Source organism: Schistocerca gregaria, unplaced genomic scaffold (genome assembly GCF_023897955.1).
Source record: "Schistocerca gregaria isolate iqSchGreg1 unplaced genomic scaffold, iqSchGreg1.2 ptg000394l, whole genome shotgun sequence".
Taxonomy (NCBI): Eukaryota; Metazoa; Arthropoda; class Insecta; order Orthoptera; family Acrididae; genus Schistocerca; species Schistocerca gregaria.
The window spans coordinates 1,076,526-1,096,391 of NW_026061833.1; the positions used below are offsets into that span (position 1 = coordinate 1,076,526).

Below are 19,866 nucleotides of genomic sequence, written 5' to 3' on the forward strand. Positions count from 1 at the left end.
CTAAAGAGGAAAGGGAAAGAGGAGAAGACTGAAGAGTAAATGGGATTGGGGTTCTTTAACGTAGGTTCAGTCCAGGGGGATGGCAGGATGAAAGGATGTGTTGGAGTGCAAGGTCCCATCTCCGCAGTTCAGAGGGACTGGTGTTGGGTGGGAGAAGCCCAATGGCACACACGGTGTAGCAGGTTCCGAGGCCCCTAGAATTATGCTGGACGGCATGCTCTGCTACTGGGTATTGGACATCTCATGCCCTCCAGCATAATTCTAGGGACCTAGGAACCTGTTACACTGTATGTACCATTTGGCTTCTCCCACCCAACACCAGTCCCTCTGAACTGCGGAGATGGGAACTTGCACTCCAACACATCCTTTCATCCCGCCATCCCCCTGGACTGAACCTACGTTAAACAACCTAACTCCCATTTACTCTTCAGTCTTCTCCTCTTTCCCTTTTCTCTTTAGCCATTCACGCATCTTTTCATCCTACATAGTTGTGTTTATCTTTATACTATATGCCTCTTTACTTCTGTATGCATCCTCTTTGGTTTGAAGCTGGCACAGTACCTACAGTAGAATATCTTTGGCTTCCCTCTGATAACCATGCCTCCATCCTTGCTACCATCCCTGTTTTCCTTTCCCTGTTGCTTCATAACCTGGGTTGTGAGTAACTGAATCTACTTTCCCTTCTTCCCTTTCTTTCCCCTCTCTCCTCCCTGATGAAGGAACATTTGTTCCAAAAGCTACGAAAGTAAATTTTCGGTTCTGTTTTTTGTGTATCGATTGGCTGTACTGAGCTGAGGTAAGTACTGGCCAGCCCCTCCATCTCTTTGTTAGTATTTGTTTCACATCTTTATATGAGATTTTCCATTAATCATTAACATCCTAGCACTAGTCATCAGCATGTATGCTCTTAGGGTCCTGTCATGTGTTTGATGGCTTTAGTGGCATACTGTTCCTACACACACGAAATTTGTAGCTTTAGGATTCTGTTATAGGGGTCAAATGCACAAAATACAGACACAGTTTTCCAATTACGTATAATGCCCATAAGAAAAATAGCTAACTAAAGTTGTCTGGCACATTGTAAGAAAATATTTTTAAAACCTATGTGTTTCCTACTGTAAGAGGTGAGTTTATCTACCAGTCTGTGTACCATAGAAAAGAATTAAAAATTCAAACTAGTACAGGGTGTCCCAAAAAGAGTAACCTGATTTTAACTTGTACTAATATTGAGACAAATGTCACTAAGTAACTGAAACAGCACTAGATGTAATTGGCATGATCTAGAGTTTCAGGAAAAATCCTCTAGATGTCGTTATGAGCTCTGAGCTGAAGCGTGCAGCCAGTCTCACACAACAAGGCATCCATGCAGCAGAAGGCATATTGTGTTATTGAATTTAGTCGTACTCAATCAGTGATCACAGTTCAGCAGGCATTTCATATTCGCTTTTGTGCTAAACAACCTTCACCAAAGAACATTCAACGGTGTTATGAACAGTTTGAAGAAACAGGCTGCCTCTGTAAAGGCAAAAGTCCTGGCCGGCCATGCATTCCTTAATCTGATGAGCATTTGAGTGGAGCCCCCGCAAGTCTGCGCATCGTGCCAGCCGAGAACTTGCGTTACCATGCATGACAGTTTGGCATGTGTTATAGCATCATTTAGCCGTCAAACCATACCGATTACAACTGGTACAAGCTCTTTGAGATACTGACAAACTGAAGTGAGTGGACTTAAGCAATGCTATTCTAGAGGACATGGAAAATGACACTTTTACGTCATGGTTGATATTCAGCAATGAGGCAACTTTCCATATTAGAGGAAGGTTCACCGTCATAATGTGCGTATATAGGGCTTCGAAAATCCTCATGAAACAATTGAACATGAATGTGATTCACCAAAACTGAATGTTTTTAGTGCTGTTTCACAAAGCAAGGTTTATGGACCCAACTTTTTTGAGGAAGGAACCGTCACAGGATTTTCATATCCTGCAATGCTATGGAACTGGTTATACCCACAACTTGACTCTGACAATTTCATCTATCAGCAAGACCCCCTGCGGGTTCGGGGTTAAGAATAGGCCCGGGGTATTCCTGCCTGTGGAAGGGCGCCTTACATGGTGTTTCATGTTCATAGTATATTGAGATCATTAGCCCTCTTTCTCGTTGTCGCATTGCAGTCCTGCTTGCTCTCCATCTCTTGGGCGAGGGTTCACTTTCTGCAGAGACGACGACTAAGGCCTTCCTTGCACCTGATATCTATCACGGTAGCCAGTCTGTTCTGGTGGGGCCGCCATTTACCCTGTTGGTTGTAGCCCCCTGACAACACTGCGCCGTTAACTCCCCATGTATGCCAAGGATTAGATGCCTATTTCTCTGGGGCATTGGAACTCCCGGCTATGGCCATCCTGCCAGGCGGCCCTTGCGGAGGCTGGATGGTGCTTGTGGGGAGACCCCTTGGTTGGAGTGGGTGGCATCAGGGCAATGAAGTGTGGTACATAATCTCTTGCTGGTGGTCAGCAGTCTCCAAACATTCGAGGCCTCATTTAAATGCACTGAAGTATGACTCCAAATTGTTTCCTTCCCTGTCCCCACATTGTGGGGGAACAAAAGGCTAAGGATTGCAGCGATACTTATTCGCCCCGGTACCTCGTCTGTTCACGAGTTGATGGGGAATCATTTATGTCAACGGAGCCTAAGTTTTTTGTGGAGCAGTTAGAGGACAAGTTAGGAGGGGGGTGGGGGGTGGAGGGCTTGTCCAAATTACCCTCTGGGTCAGTCTTCATCAAGACAGCATCCTCTGCCCAGTCATGGGTGCTCTTTGCCTGTGGCAAGCTGGTGGATGTTTCTGTTTCCATTATGCCCCATAAGAGCTTAATTATGGTTCAGGGCCTTATATTCCACAGGGATCAGTCTGATGATGGACTGCACACCAACTTAGAACGACAGGGTGTTCACTTCTTCTGGCGTGTCCCTCAGGGTTGGGCCATAACCACTGAAGGAACAGTGACAGAAACAAAAAAACCAGAAGGCACCCAAGAATCCAGACCTTGCGGTGGCACCCATCCCACTGCTCTCTACAAGCTCTGCATCTGAGGGTGAGGTGGAGATTCTGGCATACACTGAGGGCCTAAATCTCGCCAGACCCTCAGACACGATGGATGTCGCTCACACAGGTACTCAGTCGGTGGTAGCAGGTGTTCCAGTGGTGTAATCTGTCTCCTGAGTCCCTTCACGTCTTTTTCGACCATGGTCAGTGTCATTCTCCAGTGGACTTGCAGTGAATTTTTCCACCATTTGCCAACAACTTATCGGCCTTCACCCTTTCTTCGACATTGCTCTCCAGGAAACTTGGTTTCCGGCGTTGCGAACCCCCGCCCTCTGTGGCTATCGGCATTATTATCAGAATCGGGCAGCTTATGAGAGGGTATCTGGTGGAGTCTATGTCTATATCTATGTCCTTAACTCTCTTTACAGCAAGTGTGTGCTTCTTCAAACGCCTTTAGAGGGTGTCGCTGTTAGGGTGTGGATGTCACAGGCTGTTACTGTCTGCAGTATCTATCTTCCACCAGATGGTGATGTCCCACAGCATGTATTGGCTATGCTGATAGCCCAACTGCCGCCATCTTTTCTGTTACTGGGTGACTTCAATGCCCATAACCCTTTGTGGGGTGGATAGGTGGCAACACGCCAAAGCACTGTCGTTGAGCAAGTGTTGGCACAGCTAGACCTTTCTCTTGTAAATAATGGTGCCTCCACACATTTCAGTATGCTGCATGGCATGTACTCATCTGTCACCCTCTTGGTGTGCAGCCCTGGCCTTCGACCGTTTGTCCAATGGAGTGTGTATGATGACTTGTGCGGTAGTGACCACTTTCTGATCTTTCTGTCACTGCCACAGCATCACTGTCCTGGGGTCCTCCCCAGATTAGCTTTGAATAAGGCTGACTGCGACTCTTTCACCTCCATTACCTCTTTTTCATGATGTTCTTGAGTTGGTGATTCACATGATCACCACCAGCATTGTTTCTGCATCAGAATCTGTAATTCCCTGTTCTTCTGGGTCCCCTCGGCGGAGGACTTTGCCTTGGTGGTCACCAGAGATTGCCGAGGCGATACACAATTACAGCCAGGCCCTCTAACGTCATAAGTGGCACCCATCACTGGACCACCTCATTGCCTTCAAGCGGTTCCGTGCCCGAGCCCGCCGCCTTATTCGCCAATGGAACCAGGAGTGCTGGGAAAGATATGTCTCCACCATTGCAGGTTTGGGCCAAGATTAGGCGACTCTATCGATATTGGGCCCCTGTTAGCGTACCTGGGCTTTCCCTGAATGGTGCAGTCGGTACCGACTCTGCCACAATTGCAGACCTCGTAGCGTAGCATTATGCTCAGTGTTCCACTTCTGTGAATTACCCGCTGGCCTTCCGCTCCCTAAAAGAGCAGTTGGAACATCAGTGCCTTTCATTCCATATGCGCCACCCCGAATCGTACAATGCTCCATTCAGTGAGTGGGAATTCCAAAGTGCCCTAGATGCTTGCCCTGGTATGGTTCCCGGGCCATATCATATCCACTACCAGATTCTCAAACACCTGTCAGTTAACTGCCAGCAATGCCTCTTCGGCCTTTTCAACCGTATTTGGGTCGAGGGTGAGTTCCCATCCCAATGGCGGGAAAGCATCATCATCCCTGTGTTGAAACCTGGCAAGAACCCACTGGAGGTGAACAGCTACTTTCCCATTAGCCTCACCAACAATCCGTGCAAGTTGCTCGAATGCGTTGTGAGCTGGCTACTCGAGTCTCGGGGCCTTCTGGCTGCGTCTCAGGGTGGGTTCCGTAAGCGCCACTCTGCCTCTGATAACCTGGTATACCTGGAGTCTACCACCTATACAGCATTTGCCAACTGTCAGCATCCACTTGCAGTTTTTTTTTGACACACGGAAGGCGTACGATATGACATGGCTACATCACATGCTCGCCATGCTTCATGGGTGGGGTCTTAGTGGGCCTCTCCCAATTTTTATTCAATATGTTCTGTCGCTTCATTCCTTCCACGTGCAAGTTGGTTCCTCACATAGTTCCTTCTGAGTCCAGGAGAATGGGGTCCTGCAAGGCTCTGACTTGAGTGTCTGCATCATTTTAGTTGCTATCAAATGGCTAGCTGCAGCTGATGACTTTTGCCTGTACTGCAGCTCCACTGGCATTGCAGATGCTGAACGACAGCTACAGGGCACTATCCTCAAGGTGCAGTCTTGGGCCATGACGCACAGTTTCCAGTTTTCATCCGTCAAGACTTATGTCATATGCATTTCTGCTGACGCCGCACTGTTCACCCTGAGACCCGGCTTTATCTTGATGGCTAACCTCTTGCAGTGGTGGAGACACATAGATTTTTGGGTTTGCTTTTTGATACCCAGTTGACTTGGCTCCCTCATATTTGGCAGCTTAAACAAACATACTGGCGGCATCTTAACACTCTTCGTTGCTTTAGTCACACCATCTGTGGTGGCGGTCAGTCTACCCTTCTCCACCTGTATCAGGCGTTGATTCAGTCCTGTCGCGATTATGGGAGCCTGGCTAACGGTTTGGCATTGCCTTCCGTGTTGCGGTTGCTTTGCCCCATACTTCATTGCGGGATCCGGCTTGCAACTGGAGCTCTCTGCACGAGACCTGTAAACAGCCTACTTGTGGAGGCTGATGTCCCTCCGTTGCAGATCCAGTGCCAACGACTGCTTACCGCATATGCTGCACATGTTTGTAGCTTGCCCAGACATCCAAATTACCGTCTCCTGTTCCCCAACTCTGTTGCCCATCTTCCAGAACGGCGGCTCCGGTTGGTGTGTACAATTGCAGTCTGTTTCCAGGCTCTTCTCTCTGGGCTCGAGTTTTTTCCTCTCCCACCTCTTTTCCGGGCCCATCTATGTCTACCCCCGTGGTGTGTACCCCGCCCGTGCCTTCAGCTCGAATTGGCACAAGGCCTGAAAGACTCTGTCCCTCTCGCGGCCCTCCACTGATGCTTTCTTTCTTTCCATCCTTGCCGTGTTTCCTGGCTCTGCCGTAGTCTATACCGACGTTTCAACAGTTGCTGTTCGAGTTGGGTACGCTTTCACTCTTGTGGGACAATCCGAACAATGTTCATTGCTGGAAGGCTGCAGTGTTTTTACTGCAGAGCTCGTTGGCATCTCTCGCGCCCTAGAGTATATCCGCTCCTGATCAGGTTAGTCCTTCGTTATCTGTAGCAACACCCTGAGCAGTTTATGAGCTATTGACCAGTGTTTTTCTCGCTCTCGTCTGATGATGGCTACCCAGGAGTCCCTCCATACTCTTACCCGTTGCAGCGGCTCTGTGGTCTTTGTGTGGACCCCGGGTTGTGTCGGCATCCCAGGTAATGAACGGATTGACACGCTGGCCAAAGAGGCTGTCGATGCACGAGTCCTGGAGACTGGTATTTCGGAGTGTGATCTCCAGTCAGTTTTGCGGCAGAAGGTCCTCGGTACCTGGAGTGATGAATGGTGCACTCACCTTGCCCCAACAAACTTCGGGTCATCAATGAGACTACTGGTGTGTGGTGTTCCTCCTTGCGAGCCTCTCACAAGAACTCTTTTGTTCTCTCCTGGCTGTGCATTGGCCACACCTGGCTGACACAGTCATTTATTGTGCCACGATGACCCACCTCTATGTCGCTGTGGACCAGCGTTGACCGTGGTCCACATCTTGTTGGCCTGTCCGCTTTTAACTGTGCTCAGGCAGACGGTAGCACTTCCTGATACACTCCCTGTACTTTTAACAGATGGCGCTGCAATGGCAGGCTTTTTTGAGTTTTATTCATGCAGGAGGCTTTTATCGCGCAATCTAAGGGTTTGTCACTTTTTTTGTGTTGAGTCTGGCCTTTGACCTATGGTTTTACATTGGTGTTTTTTAGTGTCTCTTTCGGTCGTTGGCTTTTCCTATTTTTTGTTTCCATGGTCAGCCAACCACTGTAGAACTCTGTCTGCTTTTAATTCCTTGTTTTCTGGTCTTTGTCTGTGTGTTTCTTGTTCTGTGTTGTCCCTTGTAATCTGTGTTACTTGTTCTTTTTCTTCTTCTTCGTTGGTGTTTTTTGTCATGGAAAAAGGAACCAATGGCCTTTGTAGTCTGGTCCATTCAACCCCCAAACCATCCTATCAGCAAGATGTAGCACAACTGCACTGGCACAACAACGTGTGCAGTTTCTTCTATGCCAACATACCTCAACGTTAGATAGGGCGTACAGGACCGCGTGACCAGGCTTTTCACTCTTGGCCTCCTAAGGTCCCCTGACTTAACACCATGTGATTTCTTCCTATGGGGGTATGTTAAACAATGTCCCTTACCTAGTGACACTGATGAACTAAAAACCAGAATATCAGTTGCTGTAGCTTCAGTGATAGAAGACACCTTCCACTCAGTTTGGAATGAATTCGGCTATCTGCTCCTTTTTTTAAAGCTCGGTGTCTTTGCAGCTATACTGTTGTTACTTCTCTCTTGAAATCAAGCTGAGTAATAGTATGGTTTCTTGCTTTATTATACAAAATCCAACTGTTTTGTATGGCGACATCTAACATCCATGTAAAGAGACACCAGTACCATTTGTAGCTTCTTACTGCAATGCGATAGCATGCTAGATTCTGATCCATCTGATCAGTATCTCCCATATGTGTATTATATTTGGCTACCAGTTTTGGTCTGGGAATCATTATATTCGCTTTTTTAGTTGCGAGACCATCTGCATCAAGGGCATGTTACAACAGCCACATATCAGATTCAATTAGGTTTGATAAGACTGACCACGTCATCCAGCACACAGAAGGAAATGACTGTAAACCCATTGTGAGAACAATGTGTTGAAAGTGTAATGCGGGACTGTGTATTGACTGTTTTATTCCATTTCATATAAAATAATGCTGAGTTCAGGGTTTGATTTTTGATTATTAATTGTACTGTGTTGTTGTTGTTGTTGTGGTCTTCAGTCCCGAGACTGGTTTGATGCAGCTCCCCATGCTACTCTATCCTGTGCAAGCTTCTTCATCTCCCAGTACCTACTGCAACCTACATCCTTTTGAATCTGCTTAGTGTATTCATCTCTTGGTCTCCCTCTACGATTTTTACCCTCCACGCTGCCCTCCAATACTAAATTGGTGATCCCTTGATGCCTCAGAACATGTCCTACCAACCGATCCCTTCTTCTGGTCAAGTTGTGCCACAAACTTCTCTTCTCCCCAATCCTATTCAATACTTCCTCATTAGTTATGTGATCTACCCATCTAATCTTCAGCATTCTTCTGTAGCACATTTCGAAAGCTTCTATTCTCTTCTTGCCCAAACTATTTATCGTCCATGATTCACTTCCATACATGGCTACACTCCATACAAACATTTTCAGAAACGACTTCCTGACACGTAATTCTATACTCGATGTTAACAAATTTCTCTTCTTTAGAAACACTTTCCTTGCCCTTGCCAGTCTACATTTTATATCCTCTCTACTTCGACCAGCATCAGTTATTTTGCTCCCCAAATAGGAAAACTCCTTTACTACTTTATGTGTCTCATTTCCTAATCTAATTCCCTCAGGATCACCCGACTTAATTCGACTACATTCCATTATCCTCGTTTTGCTTTTGTTGGTGTTCATTTTATACACTCCTCTCAAGACACTGTCCATTCCATTCAACTGCTCTTCCAAGTCCCTTGCTGTCTCTGACAGAATTACAATGTCATTGGCAAACCTCAAAGTTTTTATTTCTTCTCCATGGATTTTAATACCTACTCCGAATTTTTCTTTTGTTTCCTTTACTGCTTGCTCAGTATACAGATTGAATAACATAGGGGAGAGGCTACAACCCTGTCTCACTCCCTTCCCAACCACTGCTTCTCTTTCAGGCCGCTCAACTCTTATAACTGCCATCTGGTTTCTGTACAAATTGTAAATAGCCTTTCGCTCCCTGTATTTTACCCCCTGCCACCTTTAGAATTTGAAAGAGAGTATTCCAGTCAACATTGTCAAAAGCTTTCTCTGTGTCTACAAATGCTAGAAACGTAGGTTTGCCTTTCCTTAATCTTTCTTCTAAGATAAGTCATAAGGTCAGTATTGCCTCACGTGCTCCAGTATTTCTTCGGAATCCAAACTGATCTTCCCCGAGGTCGGCTTCTACTAGTTTTTCCATTCGTCTGTAGAGAATTCGTGTTAGTATTTTGCATGTCAACACCTGCTTTTTTTGGATTGGAATTATTATATTCTTCTTGAAGTCTGAGGGTATTTCGCCTATCTCATACATCTTGCTCACCAGATGGTAGAGTTTTGTCAGGACTTTCTCTCCCAAGGCCGTCAGTAGTTCCAATGGAATGTTGTCACTCCGGGGGCCTTGTTTCGACTCAGGTCTTTCAGTGCTCTGTCAAACTCTTCACGCAGTATCGTATCTCCCATTTCATCTTCATCTACATCCTCTTCCATTTCCATAATATTGTCCTCAAGTACATCGCCCTTGTATAGACCCTCTATATACTCCTTCCACCTTTCTGTTTTCCCTTCTTTGCTTAGAACTGGGTTTCCATCAGAGCTCTCTATGTTCATAGAAGTGGTTCTCTTATCTCCAAAGGTCTCTTTAATTTTCCTGTAGGCAGTATCTATCTTACCCCTAGTGAGATAAACTTCTACATCCTTACATTTGTCCTCTAGCCATGCCTGCTTAGCCATTTTGCACTTCCTGTTGATCTCATTTTGGAGACGTTTGTATTCCTTTTTGCCTGCTTCATTTACTGCATTTTGATATTTTCTCCTTTCATCAATTGAATTCAGTATTTCTTCTGTTACAGCATTGTACGCCAAATATAACTGAAGGAGGTGGTGCATTTATTAAGACACTGGTCTTAGATTTGAAAGGCTGGAACTTCATGCACTGTGGTTCTTCTATGATATTCCTGACTCTCTTAGGGAAAATGCCAAAATCATTCCTTTCACAAGTCCTTAGCCAACCCACCTGTCCTCCGCTTATTTCTTGCTTGGATAAATTACGAACACTAATACTTATGCAAGTGGCGATGCAGTAAACAAAATGAAACTTTAGGAATTAAAGGGACTTATCAGTTCCAGCAATGGTACTGTGTCAACAGTCTGTGTGTACCTTCATCTTCCTTCTTCTCACAGTCATCTTCAGCCATTATTTTTGTGCTGCTTGGAGCACAAGAAGTAGCTGGACATCACAAATGAAACACTTTTATAATGAGACAGTATTTTGATAGAATATCTGCTTGTGCTCTAAATGTGGTGGTCTCGTCTTTAGTGAAACACCACAGCAGTACATTCATAGTTGTGGTGAGCGTAAATCTCCATAATGTATGCAGAAAACATTTGAACAGTGTACAGGTGTGATTTCGTGCTTCAGGTCACTTCTTTTGGGGACATTAATCCAATCAGCCCACAGGGTGTCCTAGTGAAGTGCCATTGTGACAGTTCATGTGGTGTTGGGGACATTTAAATCCTGTAACAGCTGCTTCAGATTACTCTCGTGATATCTTGCCCCCACTCGCACAGCACTTCCTTGTGGAATACAGCATAATGACTCTTATGTATGATTACTCCAGTATGGGTTTCCAAGTTGTACCTAAGGAAAAATCTTTACGCTGGTAATAATGTTTGAAAAGCTCCTTGATTCTGGTTGGTGAGTGTGGGACTTTCATGCTCTTGTTTTAATATTAGAATCACTGTCTGTAGCATGCTCCTTGTAAATACTCATAGAAAAGTTGCTTTGCTGTTAAGCAGTTGTACACGTTAAGGAGCTGTATGACAAAAAAGTCTAGGTGTGTGTGACCAACAAATGTGTGTCATAAGAGTTTTGTTTTTTGCATAACGTGTGTCATAATCTTCTTGTGATAATTTTGTAGTAAGTTTGCCTTTTCACTTATGTGTAAGGGATATTGCATAGGAGGCATGGTTTTTATTTTCTTAAGTAAATACCATGTTTAATTAAAACTAAAACAAGTAGACTTTTCTTAGCAATTTCATTTTTGCATGAAAGCCCATAACTTTAATATACTCTTCTACGTAATACCCACCAGGCACAAACTTCAAGCACCACCCTTATAGAAATCTGCTACCTGAGCATAACTTTCAATAATTTGCATGTTCTGTAACAGTTACATAACACACACTTTATGCCCTTTGAGGAAACTCATCACATGATGTCAAAATTATAAAGCATCTGTTCTGTCTCCTTTCTTCATCAGATTTCTGCACCAAGTGGTCAGTAATGACTGTCACCTGCTTTATTCCTCATCATGCACATTCATACGACCACCTTTGAAACCTCTCACTCATTGCCATACCACCCCATGACTCATAAATGTCAAGAATTGTGGTTTATGCAATTGTTACAAAGTGTTTAAACTATTGAAAGTTATGCTTAGGCAGCTGATTTATGTAAGTATTGTATTCAAAGCTGGTTGTATGATACGAAAATCCTTTAATATTGGTGGGAATTATGTGGAAAAGTAGATCAAAATACAGGTTTTCATGTAAAAAAAAAATTGCTAGGAAAAGTCTGCTTGCTTTATTTTTATTTCAAACCTGTACTTACTTTAAAACAAAAAAAAAAAAAAAAAAGAAAAACATACCTTGTATTACTAGATCAGCCTTTAGTTTGACTGTAAGTTATGAGGTCAATGTGATGTGTACAAGTTACCATTCTGAAGTTCTTTACGTCTGTGTATTGTGAGCACATGTACTGGACAACTGAAATTACTGCAAAGCTCATTCTGTGTTGTGGTTCTTGTTTGTAATACACAAGAGTAGAAGGAAAAATTACTATTATTTTTTGCAGGTTGGTCATCTGCTGAAATTTGGCAACAGTACTAGGATGTTTATTCTTCAGGGACCAGATACGGATCAAGAGCAAGAATCAGAGTTAACTGTGACAGAACTGCGAGAAAAGCGGAGAATGGAACAGGAGGAACGAGACAAAGAGGAATATATGCGTGAAATGGAGGAGAAAAAACGCAAGGAACGTGAGGAAGAAGAAGGCATTGACTGGGGCATGGGTGAGTTTGGATTATTCTTCTCTGAAGGATGTTAAAACTTTTTCATGTCATCTTTTCGGCTTCCAATTGTGAAACCTTTATTATCACTTACGTTCATATTTCTCTTCTGTCATATCAGCAGTAGGTAACGCTCCCTGCATTCGTAATGTCCTTTAAGCTGCACGGACTCTCTGACTGGGTGGTGGTAATGTTAAGAATAGAGAAGTAGAACCATTAGTGGTTGTTGGAGTCACATGTACAGATTGGGAACTCTCAAACTCGATGCCAGTCTGTGCCGCCATTCGTCGGACTGTCAGATGTCGGCATGTTCCGGCAACCACTGCGAGGCACATTCATCCTGGCGTTTGAGGGTGATGGTACACCAATATGATTTAAAACCTTATCTCCCTCCCCCTGTATGGTGCTTTAAGTTGTGGAAAATCAGGCACATGTCCTCCTGGTGCAATTCCAACACTACATGTTGAGATTGCAGATGTCTACTGCATTCGAATGCTCCATGTGCCCCTCCTCCCACCTGTGTCAACTGTAGACAGCGCCACTCCTGCTGCTCGCCAGACTGCATGGCACACCAAAAGGAGATGAAAATTATGGATTACAAGGCTGAGTCAGTTACTATCAGCAATTTAGTTATGTTTTTGCTTATTTTGGTACTACTGTCGGTTTACATTGATGATGCATGCTTATACCTTTGCTATTTTCAAGCTGCTTGGTTAGTTTCATTATCACTGCTCTGCTGTTAATCATGGTTGCTCTGCTCTCTATTTGCACCAAAGAAGAGCTATGTTGGAAGGCATATCATTGAAGACTTTCCGTGCAGTACGGGAACAGTGTTTTGCCACAACAGAGTGTCTACAAATGGATTGAAAAATTTCGAAATCGTCGCACAAGTGCTGCGCATGATGAAGGAGCCAGGCGAGTGTTTACCGCCACAAATAAAGGAACCGTTGAGTGTTCACGTGAAATGATTCTCTTGGACAGGCGATTAACTATTGACGAAGTTGCATATTGTCTCCAAATTAGTCACTGTTCTGTCTACGAAATCATCCACAACAGACTTGAGTCTGGTCCCTTTAATCCCACAAACCAACCAACCACAATAAACTTGGATTCCATAAAGTTTGTGCAAGATGGGTCCCTAAACAACTCACACAGTTGCATAAACAAACATGCTTGGACACCTGCAAACAACATTTGGATCACTATGGTACCAAAGGGAACAACTTCAAAGACAGGGTCATTACTGGTGACAAGACATAGATCCATCGTCATAAGCCAGAGAGTAAACGGCAGAGTATGGAATGGAAACATCCAAATTCGCCATGCAAGAAAAAGTTCAAGACCCAGCTGTCCACACAAAAACTGATGCTTACTGTTTTTTGGGACACACAAGGTCCAGTACTGCAACATTATGGGGAAAGGGGTACCACAATAAACAGTGTACATTACAGTTGCTTAATACCAGGCTAAAGCTTGCAAATCGAAGCAAATGCCAAGAATTGCTGTCAAAAGGTGTGTTGTTGCAGGACAATGCCTGTCTGCATACTGCTGCCCACACTGATTAAACGCTCCAGAAACTCAAATTTGAAGCATTGGATCATCCTCCATATGGTCCCGATCTTGCCCCTTCTTACCATCACTTGTTTGGTCCACTCAAACAGGCATTAAGGGGCTGTCGATTTGCCTCGGATGAAGCAGTGAAAGATGCAGTGCATTCCTGGCTCGCACCTCAACCGAGAACCTTCTTTTAGGAGGGCATCAGGAAGCTCGTACAATGATGGACCAAGTGCATTGAAAAAATGATGTTCTTGTAAGTTTCGTGTGATTACAATAAAATTTTATAACTACTTTTCAGATAATAATTGACTTACTGTCGTACAATACCCTGGACAGCTGACCTACCGAGAGGTTAAATTGAAATACGAAAGGTTGAACCACGTTTGATTGCTACCATTTTACACTGCCACTATTATGACATCACCTCCATTGGCGATGGTATGCTCCTCATCTAAGCCTGCCCCAGTGGGGATGTCAATCCGCCACCCTTCCCTCCCCTCCCCTCACCCCTCCCCTTCCCCTTCCCTCCCCTCCCCTCCCCTCCCCTCTCTCCCAGCCAGAGAAGCAACAGCATCCTCCGGCTCCTCTCAAAAGGAAGGTGATCCCTTGGGACTCTACCTTTCACGGTCTCTCCCTGTGGTCAAGTAGACACCAGCCAGTGGTCAAAGGAGACACTAGTTGCTGGTCGAAGGGCTTCATGGTCCTCCTCTCTCCCTGAAGCTACTTCAGAGAAGCCCTCCCAGCAAGTCCTTAAGAGTGCAGACAGACGAAGAAGTCTGTTAAGGAATGGGAGACTCTGGAGGCACCCACACCACCACTCCATAACAGTTCCACATCTGAGGACAAGGTGAAGATTCTAGCATCTCCCAAGGATGTAGATGTCGCTGACACCTCAGATTCAATGGTACTGGACACCAGCACTCAACCGATGGCAGCAGGTGACTCCCTTCCGTGGTCTCTTCATGCCTTCCCAGATGGTGGAGAGTGTCATCCTCCAGTGGAATTGTGGCAGTTTTTTCTCCCACCTATCTAAGTTACGGCAACTGTTAAGCATTGTAGCTGATTTTTGTGTTGCCCTTCAGGAAACCTGGTTTTCCGCAATGCAGACCCAATGCTTCCTGGCTATCAGGATTCTAAAAAAATCGTAACGACTATAACAGAATATCAGGTGGAGTCAGTTTTTGTATCCTTACCTGTGTATGCAGCCAACCTGTGCCCTTTCAAACATCTTTAAAAGTTGTGGCTGTCAGGGTGAGGACAACACAAGACATTACCACATGCAACATCTACCTTCCTCCAGATGGTGAAGTGCCGGACCATGTATTGGCTGCACTTATTTCCCAATTCCCCCCACCTTTTCTACTTCTGGGTGATTTTAGCGCTCATAACCCTTTTTGGGGTGGAACTAATATTACTGGCCATGGTAAAGATGCCACAAATGTAAATACAGGTGCCCCACTCATTTCATTGTGGCACATACTTGGCCATTGATCTCTCAGTTTGCAGTCCTGTTCTTATATCGTCTATCCACTGAAGAGCTCACAACAATTTGAGTGGTAGTGACCACTTTCTGCTCTTCCTGTCCCTCCCCCAGCATAACTCATCTGGACGCTTGCCCAGATGGGCTCTTACCAAAACTGACTGAGACTCTTTGACCTCCACTATAACCGTTGAATCTCCATTGCATGGAAACATCAATGAGGTAATTCAGATCATTACTGCCGCAGCTGAATAGGCAATATCCTGTCCCTCAGGTCCCTTGTGGCGGAAAATATTGCCTTGTTGGTCACTGGAAGTCACTGTGGCTATTAGAGACCACAGGTGGGCCCCTCCAATGCCATTGTGTCACTCATCTCAGTGCCTTCAAATGACTCCTTGCCCAGGTCCGTCAGCTTATGAAATGATGGAAGTAGGAATGTTGGGAACGATATGTGTGCATCATTGGAACACGAACCTCTCCTTCCCAGGTATGGACCGAGCTCAGATGCCTTTACTGATATCAGACCCCCGCACGTATACCTCAAATTTCCACAAATGGAGCTGTATATACTGATTCAGACATAATCACAGTGCATCGTGCTGAGAATTATGCTTGCACCTCTGCATCTGAGAATTACTGCCCCATCTTTCATCTCTTACAACAGCAAGTGGAATGACAACACTTATCTTTTGCTTCACGCCACCCTGAGCCGTTTAATGCTCCATTCAGTGAGTGGGGATTTCTCAGCACCCTTGCTGATTGTCCTGACCACTGCATCCAGACCCCTTCCATCACCAAATGAGTAAACATCTGTCAGCGGATTGCCAGTGCCACCTTCTTGCCATTTTCAACCGCTTCTGGAGTGACAGAATTCCTGTCACATTGGCAAGAAAGTATCATTTCAAAACTAAAGTGTATCATAACTGTATTGCTGTCGATTCCCTTTATGATGCCTCAAAGTTAATAATGGCAAAACGTGTCTGGCAAAATAAAGTACAGTGCAGGACAGAAGGCATTTCTATTTTCTAAACAAATATTTATGTGTTTGGTGTGGAGGATAGCTACGTAAAGAAATTCACTGTCTGAGTAAACTTCTGTTATCCTAGCATTTCATGGAACTTCAGTGGAACCTACAAAATTCACCTGTAGGTGCTACTGGTGGCTTTTCTAGCCTTTGAGTAGTACTAATACTGAACCCAATAATGAGATGTTGTTGTTGTGGTCTTCAGTCCCGAGACTGGTTTGATGCAGCTCTCTATGCTACCCTATCCTGTGCAAGCTTCTTCATCTCCCAGTACCTACTGCAGCCTACATCCTTCTGAATCTGTTTAGTGTATTCATGAATGAGACATGAATTTAGTCATAAACAAACATTAACAAAAGTCATCCTGGAATATGCTAACAGAACACACATTAGTATCCAAAATGTACTTATAATTGAAGGAAGAGTCACAAGAAGTTATGATGGCAGAATAGCTGACTTGTATAACCAAAGATGTATCACGTTTTAATTTAATAGTGGTAAAAATATTAAGTATTTAACGTCAAAACAACCTTAAAGTGATAGGTACTAAGAGTGTGATCAGTCTGAATTTCTGGAGAAAAAGATTCATTTGCATGAGCAAATATAAATACTGCTGATGTGGACACAAGTAAACTGAAAGTAATTTGAAAAGGTACTATCAGCTTCCAAGCTAACATAGATCTCTAACTACACTACCAATCAGCCTGTCATCACAACCAAGATTTCACGTTCACATTCGTTGACTTTACCGTCTCACAATCAAATGTCTCCTTCCAATCTAACCTAGACTCGAGGACATATTATAGATCAATCTTGCAGAACAACATTGATTTGTTGTCCACATTCTTTGGCTTTTTCACCTCACACCCGAACTGTCAAATTCCAACATGACCTACAGTAGCCAGCTTAGAAGAATGTCTTGGGGGGGGGGGGGGGGGGGGAGAGTCTGGCAGGGGGGACACAGTCCTTCCCCTCGCTCCCTTCTGCCCCGCAGCTGCCTACTGTCAGGTGGTCTGGGCCATCTGAAAAAATTGCTCTACCGGTAGAATTCATTCATAAACAATATTTTTTGAACTAACCTGCTCTAGAACACAACCTACACCCACATTCCTGCTGAATAGATTGTTCTCAGCTGTGGACAGTAGAGCTCAGGTGCTTGCTATAGCTCAGTCTGTCACCATAACTTAGCTTCTGCCTTTGAGATGAAATTGTCAGTTGCAAAACAGATAGCGCAGAACAGTTGTTTATACCAATAAAAGAAATGGCTGAATGTGGCAGAAGTATATTTGTGTTTCAGACTGAATCGTTAATAATATTTTATCATACTGGATGCAGGTGTGTCACTACCATTGGCTGCTTCCCACTCGACGTGGAGACACATTGCCGGCATCTTCTGTATACTGAAAACCAAGCACATTGCATGGACAGCCCTTTGTCAAGTTTAATCGCCAAACCAATAACGTGTTTCAGTTGCCCTGGATTTGGACAAACCACAGTGACTTGTAAGAGCCAAGAAGACTCAGATTTTTGGCAAAAACAGTTCATAAATAAAAAAATAAAAATGAAGTCTTTGTTCCACAGGAAATATGAGTACCTCCACACAACATTCTGATGAAGAATATAGTTGACAGTTGAGATACAGCTGCGGAGAGTTTCTGGCTGTAGAAGCAAGTAGTGCTACTAAGTTATTATTTTATACGGTAAATGATTGTGTTTCATTGTACAATTGTGAATAATTGCTAATGTTGGAATTGTGGGTGGAAAATAGTGCTTTGAAGATCCACTGTTAACTTGTGGAAGTAGTGGAATATACCCTAGTATGAAGACTTGAGTTCCACTTGAGAATTTATTTTTGTGGCAGAATTATTAGAAGGGAATTCATTTTCAGTGATTAGTTGGTCAAAAAATGTTTTGTGTTGAAATCGAAGAGAATAACAATATATTAGTCGTAGCTGACGAACCCGGAATTGCCTCACTATTGCTAAATGTCCATCTTCTCCTCCACTCTTCTCTTTGTGCATCTCCTCCTCCTCCTCCTCCTCTCACTGCCCCTCTATAACATTGTGCCCCGATCTCTCATTTGCCCCCCCCCCCCCTTCCATCCATTCATCCATCCAATCCAAACCAAACCAAACCAAACCAAACCAACCAACGAACCAACCAACCAACCAACGAACCAACCAACCAACCAATCAAGTCCTTTGCTGTCTCCGGCAGAATTACAGTGTCATCGGCAACCTCATAGTTTTTATTTTTTCTCTCTGAACATGAATTCGTACTCCAAATTTTTCTTTGGTTTCCTTTACTGCATGCTCAGTGTGTAGATTGAATAACATCAGGGATAGGCTACAACCTTGCCTCACCCCTTTCTCAACCATAGTTTCCCTTTCATGCTCCTCTACTCTTATGACTGCCATATCTGATTTTTGTACAAGTCGTAGGTAGCCTGTTGCTCCCTGCATTTTACTCCTGCTACATTCAAAATTTCAAAAAGAGTATTCCAGTCAACACTGTCAAAAGCTTTCACTAAGTATACAGATGCTAAAATACATGTGTGCCTCTTCTGAACCTATCTTCTTAGATAAGTCTTAGAGTCAGTATGGCATCATGTGTTTCTACATTTCTTCAAAATTGAAACTAATCTTCCCTTCTTCTACCAGTCCTTTCATTCTTCTGTAAAGAATTTGTGTTGTTGTTTTGCAAACATGACTTTTTAAAGTGATAGTTTGGTGTTGTCATGGGTGGCCTCCAAAGGCTATCAGTAGTTCTGATGGAATGTCGTCTACGGCTGGGGCCTTGATTTGACTTAGGTGTTTCAGTGCTCGGTCAAATTCTTCTAGCAGTACCATACCTCTCATCTCACCTTCATCTACATCCTTTTCCATTTCTCTAATGTTGCCTTCAACCTCATCTGTTTTGTATAGAATCTCTATATTCTCCTTCTGCCTTTCGGCTTCCTCTTGTTGGTTAGAACTGGTTTTGCATATAACATCTTGATATTCATACACCTGCTTGTCTTTTATTAAAAGGCCTCTTTAACTTTCCTGTAGGCAGTATCTGCCTTTCCCCTGGTGAAATATGCTTCTAAATGCTTATATTTGTTCTCTAGCCATTTCTGCTTATCCTTTTGTACTTCCTGCCAGTCTCATTTTTTAGATGTTTGTATTCACTTTTGTCTGTGTCATTTGCTGAATTTTTACATTTTGTCCTTTCATAAATGATATTCTGTATCTCCTTTGTCATCCAAGTATTTCTACTATTTCTTGTCTTTTTACCTATTTGATCCTCAGCTGCCTTCGCCATTTCAACTGTTAAAGTAACTAATTGGTTTTCTATGGTATACCTTTCCTCTGTACAAGTCAGTTGTTGCCTAATGCTCCCTCTGAAGCTCACAACAAGCTCTGGTTCTTTCAACATATCCAGATTCCATGTCCTTAATTTCCTACATCTTTCCAATTTCATCATTTGTAATTTACAGTTCCTAGCCAATAAATTGTGATCAGAGTCCACATCTGACCCTTGAAATGTCTTACAATTTAAAATCTGGTTCCTAAATCTCTGTCTAACTATTGTATAATTAATCTGAAAACTTCCAGTCTCTCCAGGTCTCTTCCATGCCTTCTTTATTCTTAAACCAAATTATGCTCTGTGCAAAATTTTACCAGGCGACTTCCTTTTTCATTCCTTTGCTCCAGTCCACATTCACTTACTATTTTTCCTTCTCTTTCTTTTTCCTACTGCTAAATTCTAGTCCCCTTT

General features: G+C 43.8%; 1 protein-coding gene across 1 annotated transcript in view; it reads left to right on the plus strand.

The window, feature by feature from the left end:
* The window catches only part of LOC126310132 (kanadaptin-like), a 236,880-nt gene that overhangs the window by 21,934 nt on the left and 195,080 nt on the right, over window positions 1–19,866 (plus strand). Inside the window, 1 exon segment of the mRNA XM_049992109.1 lies at window positions 11,833–12,049. Coding sequence (XP_049848066.1) covers window positions 11,833–12,049 — 217 coding nt within the window.